At 29.5% G+C, this 10,475-nt stretch overlaps 1 protein-coding gene across 6 annotated transcripts; it reads left to right on the forward strand.

Moving 5' to 3' along the window:
• The first annotated feature begins 329 nt into the window (after positions 1–329).
• On the forward strand, positions 330–9,811 carry LOC134279518 (myb-like protein X). Of its 6 annotated transcripts, none has more exons than XR_009994658.1 (4): positions 330–497; positions 940–1,000; positions 9,450–9,559; positions 9,786–9,811. XR_009994658.1 is itself a non-coding variant. In XM_062761928.1 (3 exons), the coding sequence occupies exons 1-3, from the start codon at positions 2,925–2,927 to the stop codon at positions 5,151–5,153; spliced, it is 1,116 nt and encodes a 371-aa protein (XP_062617912.1). In that variant the 5' UTR covers positions 2,861–2,924; the 3' UTR covers positions 5,154–5,201. The 6 variants fall into 6 exon arrangements, 1 of the variants encoding a protein (XP_062617912.1); XR_009994659.1 differs by having other exon boundaries at positions 330–445; positions 936–1,000; XR_009994655.1 differs by lacking the exons at positions 9,450–9,559; positions 9,786–9,811 and adding exons at positions 4,878–4,980; positions 5,116–5,201.
• Positions 9,812–10,475: the final 664 nt, after the last annotated feature.

The following is a 10,475-nucleotide window of genomic DNA, read 5'->3' on the forward strand; positions in this document are numbered from 1 at the left end:
AAAATTAAGTGTAAATCGATAAAATGAGTAAACCGGGCTCGCTACCCATTTTAGTCACCTTGAAAAGGACAAGCGGAGATAATGATGGATAAACACAACATTTTAATTTAAAATTTTCAGTGAAGGCAAATCTTATAGTAATAAACTATGTCAGTAAATTTCATGAAAAAAGAATGTATTTATTCCGTTATTGTCAAAAACACGGTTTTCAGTTTCGAAATTCCCGGCCGGCTCGGCCCAAGTTTCGGTACCCATTTTAGTCGCACTACATTAGAGCGGAAATGAAGAAAACCACCTGTCTCAGCATGCTCAGTGTCTGGCCTAATGTAGCTATTCCAGTTCACGCCATTTTGATCTAAAAATAGTAACAACCGGAAGCACTGGGTAGCCATTGCTGCATGCGATTTGTGGAAGGATATTGGATCCTACAGTTAAATCGTGGTAAGTAGTATTTGATGGACTTTTTTGTTGATGACAGTGATGTGTAAGGTATTTTTGTGTTTGGATATAGTTTGTGCTTTGTCAAAAAGATATTAAAACCATTTCATTTATTTTTTATCGAGGAAAAACAAGTAAAGTATATTTGCACGAGAAGGTCGCTGCGTTGGTATTTTCTTTGATTCCTTGATATCATGAAGAAATATCACAGATGTAAACACTTTAAATGAATTTTTTAATGCTATTAATCTTTATTGAACTGTAAAATATTTTCTGTAGCAATGCACATTTTCCCACGTATTTTTTAAAGAATAGGAAGATTGGTCAACACAGAATGTTTCTTTAAATCGAATTACCTGCCTTGATATAGTCTATTTCTTTTTTCAACTAATCACAACAACATGTATTTTTACATACATATGGATGTTAAGAAGGCAATTGGACAATGAACTTCTGAAATTAAGTTATTATAAATATTTTTTTTCTAATTTTAGGAGTTAGAAATTACAGTGACACATCGTGAAATTACAGAGTGACACAGTGACTGAAATTTCCATAGAAGGTAAATACATGTTTTGTCAAAAAAGCATTTACTGCTTTTATATACGTATCATATTTTTATTTCATATTTTTTATTTTCTTTCGTTCAATGTATTCGTCTTTTATTTTTATTTCAATTTTCTTCTTCTTTTATATTTAGTTTGTCTTTGTTTTTTGTGTGTGTCAATCTTCATTTTTTTTGGTTTGTGTTTCAATTTGCACAGCATTTATGGTAAAAATTCAGTTAACAATCACTTGTGCACATAATCATGGTTCTCACATACTTAGATGTCCATGAAATCTACTTAAAGCATAAAAACCGGCCAGACTATATGAAATGTCTACATCACGAAATATGCGAAAAATTAAAAGTCGAATTTACAAAGGTTAACCGAGTTAGTTTATTGTATAAAGTTACACGCATGAGAAAAGAAATCGATAGGTTAAAGAAATTTACCAATAAAGACAAATTAAATTCATACTTAAGCAATATATTCGAACTGCCACATTCCAAACAAGATTTAATAAAAAGTAATGGGAGTGGAGAGGAGACAGACAGCCAGAAATTTGAAAAAGAAGAACGGAAAGGAATTCGGGAAAGCGAAGAAGTGAATGAGAAATCAAAAATTATATCTGAAAAGAATATTTCAATTGAACACCTGAGGAGGGAGAATGCAGCTCTCAAAGACAAAATTAGAAGTTTTAATATTAGAAACACAAACAGAAAATTGAAAAAAAAAGATGAAAAAATAACAAAATTAGAAAATGTTATTAAAAAAATGACAAAAGAAAATGTAAAAAAAAATGACAAAAGTGTGCAGTGTAATACTATGAAAACAGTTATTGCTGATTTAAAAAAAGAGATTGATTTTTTAGTGTCAGAGAAGGAAAACAATTGTGATGTTGATAATGAAGAATTTGTACATATAAAAAAAAATATTGATTTTAGAGAAAACAGTAAAGGGAAACCTTACAATTTTAAATTAAGAAACTTATATTATATTTTTAGAAGTAGGAACATAGGTTTGGTACATATTGCACCAATTATTCAAGCTGTTTTAGATATTTTTAATATTCATGTTGAAAGTCTTCCATCAAAAAGTACTGCAGGAATTCTTACAAGTGAAATGGGGGTTGTCAGTAGAAGTCATTTAAATGAGGAACTTACAAACACTAAAAATATTACTATGCATAGAGATGCCACTACCAAGAAAGGAAAACATTTTTATGGATTACAATTTAATACTGGGGAAAAAATTTTATCTGCAGGGTTAAGAGAAGTATGTGATGGGAAGGGGGAGACATATGTAGAAGTAACGAAAGATATTTTATCAGATATTGCTGAGAAAGATGATGACTGTGATACTATTTTAAACAATGTGTCATGTTTTATGACAGACCGATGTTCCACTGAACAGAAAGTTAATGACATTTTAAGTAAAGACATACACCACAATGTCCATTCTTTTAAATGTTCTACTCACCCCCTTTTAAATTTTTCAGATGTCTGCATTGACGAAATTTTTAATATTGAACAAGAATTGTGTTTTAAATTTCCTGGTTTTAACAATTCATCAAAAGAGCCTTTTACTTTGAATCTTTTGAGATCTTTTTCAAAAATATTTTTCAAAGATGGGGTAGGTGAGCCTCATAAGGTTCAAGTATATTTGAAAAATCATGGTGTTGGAGAGATTCCCATTGTCAATTTTAGAGGGAATCGTTTTAATGTAATGTTTTACAATGCTGCTGGTACTTTTTTTATGCACAAACTTATTTTACAATATTTTTATTCTTTGAAAACTTCTTATACTCTTATTCAGAATTTTATTATGTCATGTTTGCAGAACAAAACATTTTTAACTCTTTTAAGATCACTTGGCATTTTATGCAAAATTATAACAGAACCATATTTTTTAAAAACAAATGAAGTTGGAAACATTTTAGATATGGGCTCTGTATTTCAGAGATTTTTATATGTTTTGGATTTGTTTATTGAAAATCCAAAGTTGGCGTTGAATAATGAAGTTTCACTTTTTTATGGTCCATATTTTTATGATGAGGTTTTTGAATTTTTACTGAAGACTTCATTAAATGACGATCTAACATGTGTTTTTATAAAGCGTATTTGTACTGTTTTAAAAAACAAAGGTAGTAAACTTTTTAGTGAATTTTTAAGTGGCGGCAAGTATTTTAATATAACTACCACTGATTTACCAGAATGCGAGTCCTGTGATACAAATAACATTTGCATTGAAAGACTGATGGGCCAGTTAGATTTCAAATTAAAAGCATCGTCCACATCATCTTTAAACACTATCGAAAGTTGCATTTTATATACAAATAATAAAACAGACGAATGGTTAAAAGACAAAGATTTAAGTAAGCAAGAAGAAATAATAAATAATGCTCGCACAGAGAACAGGCTGTTTATGCAAAAAGACAAGGATAAGCAAGAAGAACTTTTTATAAAACAAACCAAAATTCTAGAGGAGAAAGAAAAGGAAGTGCAAAGAAAGAAAGAGAACCAGTCAAAACAATTGGATAATGCAATTGAGGATATGAGAAGGGTAGGACTATGGGAGTGCGAGGCAAAGATAAGGGAGGCGTTAGAAAAGATGAGAACAAAGAAAGAAAAAATGGAGGCTTTAAAAAAACAAATTAATATTTACAAAAAAGTTTTCAAAATCGACAAGGAGCATAGAGAATTACTGCAATTCTCCTCAAAAGGAAAACAGTTTGACTTGAACAAGTTACAAGAAAATCTTTTACATTTAATAAATTTACGGAAAAATGCACAACAGTCCAATGTCAAAGCAAGTGATTTAGTAGGAAAAGAAATTGTACATACATGGACGGTCGAGAGTGGGGAAAACAGAGATTGGGAGGGCCAAATAAAGAGTTTTGATAAAGGAGTTTACAAAGTAATTGAATATCAGATATAAGTATTTTATCTTTAATAATGATAATTTAACACTGTTTCACAGAATTGCATGGCACTTAACAAATTTTTAAACCATATCCTCTAATGCAATTTACAAGAGGCCAAATGACCTTAATGATCACCTGAGAATAATAAAACAGTAAAATTCAACAATATAAAGGATTTATAAAAGTAAATTAGTAAAATACAGCTCATAGGCAAAGAAGAAGATTTTCAAAGAAATAATGCATTTTTATCATATGATGACTACCAAAAGCTTCACCCTTCCTCCAGAATCGCTGTCTATTTAGCACTTAATTTTGCTAAAGGGCTCTGTAATTATTACATTAGTGCCAAAAGTGTGACTGTTGTCCAACCATGAAGAAGAAGATTATTTAAAAATTGCATTAATTCCGATGGTTTTTCTTCCACCCCATAGGCCGCAGGGGGGCGGGGGGCCACAGATGCTATATGCCAAAAATGGTTGCCATTGGTTCAGCGGTTAAAGAGAAAATAATTAGTTATTAGAATTGTAAAAATGGATATTGAATTCTTTTCAAGTTGTTAAAAGTGACAAAATTTTGTCTTCTTTAAATTTACTATTTCACCATTTTATTCAACAATTTGAATATACATCAGTCATCTTTTTTCTTCTTCATATAATACATTCATCACTGTCTAATTATTAATGGTAGTATGTTTATTTTTGGTGCATGTTTTTAAATGTTTATGCATTGTTTATATTAATGTTTTTGGTGTAAAGTGTATTGCCAAAATGTTCATTTGAAATTTATGTAAGATATATTTAATTTATAATATTTATAACTGTATTAGCCATACTTCTAAATTTGATATTTATTTCATCACTTATTTATGGCTAATAAGAACATCTATGCATTATATTTAACATTGTATAATTGTTTCAGAAACTAAGGAGCTGATAAGAACAGGATGATAATTCTCTAAACAAATATTTTAGGTTGTGTACTGGGATGATAAAGAAAGGAAGAATGGCTGTGAGTTTGAGTTAACAGAGAGAGAAATTAATATTGACATACAAGAAGGAAATCTCTTTATAAAAGGTAATTTTTATTGCATACGTATGCCATTTAAAAACTATTATTTACAGTATTTTTGCCTTTTAGCATAATTTGTTCTTCTTTTTGAATATTAAAAGATGATATTTATTTATTTATCTTCTATTAATTTTATTCTAGATACTGCCAAACTGGATCACTGTTACTCAACATTTTAGTGAATTTTTAACCTTCACAGACACAGACACTACCCATCCTTCATTACTGCTGGACCACTGCTACTCTTTGCAAAAATAGTAATTGATAATTCTTTGAAATTCATTATGTCTGAAAACAAGCTTCGAAAATTTATTTCTAAACCTACACAACCACCATCAGGTCAGAAAAGCTATGTTCCTGTTGTACTATCAGATAGTAAAGGCAACTGGCTGAAAAGGCATGTTATGAATAGTACAGAAAAAGAAATTCTGTGGTGGGCACGTAGTGGTGCAAAGATTGAAGACAGCACAGAGTGGCTTAAAAGTAACATAATGGAAAAAATTAGACGTTATGGAAACATCTGGTTGTATGTTTGGTTAGGCACATGTAACTTAACTTCAAAAAATAAGCAGTATATTACACTTGCATCCGATAATGATGATGAAATTGATAACATTATTATGAACTGTAAAGAAATTGAAGGAATTCTTCAGAAATATCCTAGCTGTAAAGTTACTTTTTTAGAAACCCCTATATATTCTGTTAAAGAATGGAATAAGAGCAAAGGACACAAAAACCCCAGTATTTTTGAATTTGATGATGACAAATTAGAACAACAAATTTACACCTTAAATAATAGAATTAGAGAATTAAATAAAAGCAATGAAGTATATTCCCCCCAGTTTTCTTGTGATTTAAGTACTACTGATAAATATCGTTGTGGGAAAAGTAGAAAATTGAAAGTAAAGAGATACTATAATTTCAAACTCTATAAAGATGGCATTCACCCTGACACCTTATTATCAAAATGTTGGCTCAAAAAGATATCGGAACAAGCAAAAAGAGACTGCTGGGTTTAATGAAACAGTAATTTTACATCTGAGTTCCCATTTCATTTTGTAATAAATAACTATTTACATGTATACCATTTGCCAAGTAGGTCATTAGTCCAGATCTGTACCTAACATTTCAAAGAAGTCATACTGAGATGTCTGAAATGAAATTGTTTGCTGAAAAATCTTAATTACTATTTTAAGACTTTAAATTAGATAATAATTTAATTATTTTTTTTTTACTTACTTCATGAAAGCTATGTTGAAGGATATGTTTTTGTTTATTTTCATTATTCTTAAAAAAAAATCAAAATACATCTGTTTTGCATCATCGTCCTTTACACAGAGGTATTAGAAATTGTTTTTCCACTCTACCTTTAGTTATATAACTTACCACATACATGCTGGCATAAGTTTCAAATAATTTTTATTTTATAGAAAGAAGAATGACATCATTGGGCATAGTGCACATTTATCCTAACAATAGCCATATTGAAAATTGAATCATTTTTTCTTTTCTTTTTCATTATTTTTTTTTTTAAGATATTTTATCAAAAGTTGTAATTACTTTACATAAACTGATGGCTTTTTAAAATAATTTATTAATTTATGCATTAATATTTTTCTTAATTTAGGTCAGATTTATTGGAACACCCTGTGTTTGAAAGTGCCTAACCAAACATACACCCTTTCTTGAAGGAACCTGAAAACTTCAAAAATTAATATTTAATTTGAAATGCATTAAAATGAAGCTTGAAAATGATTTTTTTAATGCAACAGTTTTCATTTATTCATCTTTATAAGATTCAATGTTTTTGGAAGTCTTAGAAAAGGTCTTATACAAGTTGACATTTGTACCTTATAAAAGAAAAAAAATATTAATACAGTTTTAGGGAAATAAGATTTTCTTGAATCCAGCCTTAGATACCAATGCATATTAGTAGATATGAAATGAGAAGTACCTAGTGTGTTTGTTGTAAAGAACTTTGTTAACCTGAAGTTTGTCCTTGATGTGTGATGGAACAGTACCTAGTGTATTTGTTACAATCGGGAAAAAAATTTGTTTATACATAAAGTTACTCAGTCATTACATTTTCCCTTTTTTTATAGAGAAGAAATATCAATATTTATTTAAAATTCCCATCTGCCAAGTAGGTCTAAAGTCTGGAGCTGTGCCGGCGGGGACTTAAGTCCCTGGTACCGCCACGGAAGCCGGATTGGTTCAGATTAGGTCCGAAAGGCAGATCCCATATTTATTTTTTTTTTATTTTATTGGAAAGACTTGTTTTGAGAATGATTGATAGGGACAAGCACCTACAGTTCACATCATTTTTAATTTGCTATAGATTTCAAAATTCAAATAATAAGTAAAAACGGTTTTCTCAGCACTTTTCCGTGAAACATATTAATTTTTATGCATTAAAATCAATAGATCCATGGTGTATATTGTTTTTGTCCTGTCTGTTTGTTTGTTTATCTGTTTGTTTGTCTGTTGTCAACTTAAATCTTAGCCATAACTTTGTTGCTGCCAGGCGCATGGTGTTTCACAAACACACCTTCTATTTTTACATTCTTTGACTGATCAGCCAGTTGCCTCATAAATATAATATATAATATTAAAATTATTTTTTATTCTCATTATGTTTTTTACACACAGAAAATGGTGGGTTTTCAGACTATTTCCTTCAAATTTGTAAAACTTATTAAAATTTGATGTAAATTTTTATATACCCATGCAATAATTTTGTATTTGAACTGCAGCTTATGTAAAGTTTAAGGCAGAATCAGTCAGCGCGGGTTTTTCCGCACTATACTGAATCTGAATGTCCACATCCACTTATTACCTGAAGACTTGCATAACATTGAACAACTTTCTCAAAATTTTTTTTTTAAATTTCAAACATTTTTAATTTTGCAAAACATTTTTATTTTGGACACCTTTTATAGTGAGGATTCAGTCAGCGTGGGTTTTTCCACACTATACTGAAATCTTTGCACTAGCTGTCATAAGATTTATTGTACCAGTTCTTCTCCTTTGATATTTAGTTAAGCTAGTTCTGCTCCCAATTGAATTAATTTTAAGTACTTTATAATTTTATCTGAAATATGTCATTATCAGCTGTTTCACCACAGGAATAAGTCTGCAATGTTCACCTCTGATAAGGGGATTTATACAAATTTTGTATTCAAATCCATGAAATCATCAATATACTAATTGACTTCATACTTGATCAAGACAAATTTTTTTTTTTTTTTGGGGGGGGGGCGAATTTTTCTGAATATATACTATTTATGAACTTATTAAAATTTATATATATTTATATATATATATATATATTTAATCCGGCCTTTACATGGCAATTTATATTATATATTTGACCATCTTAGTGTAGATTAATTAAGTCAATTTGGGTTTTTCCAGAATAAACTTTTCAAAAAATTTTCATAAACATATATTTTTTTGCTCAAGTTTCTACTTAATACTGTTACGGAGCTTTTTAAACACCCTATCCTTCTGTGACTTCATCTGCCATCTTGCTTTCCAATATTTGTGCAGGACAAGAGGTCAAGGTAGTCACACTCAGTCGTTTTATATAAATACATATCATATTTTTATTTCATTTTTTAAAAATTTTCTTCTGTTCACTGTCTTTGTCTTTTATTTTTAGTTCATTTACTTCATCTTTTATATTTATTTTATTGTCTTTGTTTTTTGTGTGTGTCAGTCTTCATTTTTGTTTTGTTTGTGTTTCATTTTGCACAGCATTTATGGTAAAAATGCACAATATAACACACAAAAAAGATAGAAGACTGAAGTATATATACGTACATAGATGACTTAAAAAAGGGAACTTTTATAAGTCAATTCAGAATTTAAGAAAAAAATATCCATAATTGTCTAACAAGAGAAGCATTTTACTCATTTATTAAAGTAAAGTCTTTGCTTTCATTATCAAAAATACGAGGAATTGTGGAAATAAGTCAAAAAATTTCAACGACTGAAAAGGTTGAATGTAAAATAATTCATTAGAATTGTAAAAATGGATATTATTGAATTCTTTCAAGTAGTAAAAAGTCACAATATTTCATTTTCTTTCAATTTACTATTTCAACAATTTGAACATACATCAGTCGATCTGTTTTCTGCTTCATATGATGCATTTATAACTGTCTGTTGTAATTATTAATGGAAGTATGTTTATGTCTTGTGCATGTTTAAAAATGTTCATACATTGTTTATGTTAATGTTTTTGGTGTAAGGTGTATTGCCTAAATGTTCATTTGAAATATATGTAATATCTATTAAACTTAAAATATTTATAACTGTATCAGCCATACTTCTAAATTTTATATATATTTAATTACTTATTTATGGCTATAAATAAGAACATCTATGAATTATATTTTACATTGTATAATTGTTTAATAAACTAAGGAGCTAATAAAAACAGGTTTATAATCTCTAAACAAACGATATTTTAGGTTGTGTACTGGGATGATAAAGACTGGATGAATGACTGTGAGTTTCAGTTAAGAGAGAGAGATCAGAGCTGAAGATTATTTACTACATTTTGAGAAAAAGACTATAGAAGGTATGAAGTAAGAGTTATCTTTCATTATAAGAATTACTCCTTCAATAATGAGATTGAGTTACTGCCCTTTGGAGCCAACATCCACTTCAGGTAGAGGTTATTTGAAGTTATTTCAATAACAATGGGAAGGATAACCAATGAAATTCTTTCTATTTATAACTAAGTTCTGCACTTTAGGACCTATTGATGATCATTATATTATCAATGATTTCTGTTTAATTTTTAGGTGGAATAGCTACCTAATGATGGAATTCAGAACTTTATTTTAATAAGGATTAATTCACGCAAGTATTTAAATCAGTCCGATTGATTTGGCGTGTGTGAATTATTCCATTAACATCACAAAATGTCCAATTGGAATTCTGCAGTCAGTGTCTGAAGGAATTAGTTTTGTTTACATCATGTCAGTGATGTAAGTATTAGCATGCTATGAATTTGGTGGTTATTTCTTGCAAAACGGAATCAAGCTCTACATGATAGATATTAGAGGAATATACATGGTCAAAAATTAATATAACTTTTATTAGTTTTCTTAGTCTTACTCAACAGTCAATTTAGGGAGGTTGAATATCTGTCAGGGTGTCCCATGTATCAGTAGGGTATGTCACATTGTGCCTTAATTTATGGATTCTATAACATTAGGTCTGTGCGAATGAGTTCAATAATTAATCCCTGCATGTACTTTTATGGGGTGCTCACAACTTGTGATCCACCCTTGTGACACAAGGGTGGATCTTAACAACTGCAGTGATATATAGATGTGAAATTTCTATTTTCCTTTTAAAAAACTGTGAACCAAAAATTATCACTTTGAAAACAGAGTACCAATCATTATGAATCATACGATATTTATGGAAATACCTTATTGAAGAGTTACTGTAGCTCCAAAGTTTTTTTTCTAATTAGGTCAAACATG

This window comes from Saccostrea cucullata, unplaced genomic scaffold (genome assembly GCF_032062105.1).
Source record: "Saccostrea cucullata isolate Sc308-1 unplaced genomic scaffold, CSIRO_AGI_Scuc_v1 ctg6258, whole genome shotgun sequence".
Lineage (NCBI taxonomy): Eukaryota > Metazoa > Mollusca > Bivalvia > Ostreida > Ostreidae > Saccostrea > Saccostrea cuccullata.

What these genes read in the sequence shown, in the direction of transcription:
- LOC134279518 (XM_062761928.1), top strand. Translation starts at nt 2,925, where the DNA reads ATGGGCTCTGTATTTCAGAGATTTTTATATGTTTTGGATTTGTTTATT. An exon ending in TTGATAAAGGAGTTTACAAA is followed by an intron (nt 3,900 to 4,877) that starts GTAATTGAATAT and finishes CAAATATTTTAG; the next exon opens with GTTGTGTACTGGGATGATAA. An exon ending in AGGAAATCTCTTTATAAAAG is followed by an intron (nt 4,981 to 5,115) that starts GTAATTTTTATT and finishes ATTTTATTCTAG; the next exon opens with ATACTGCCAAACTGGATCAC.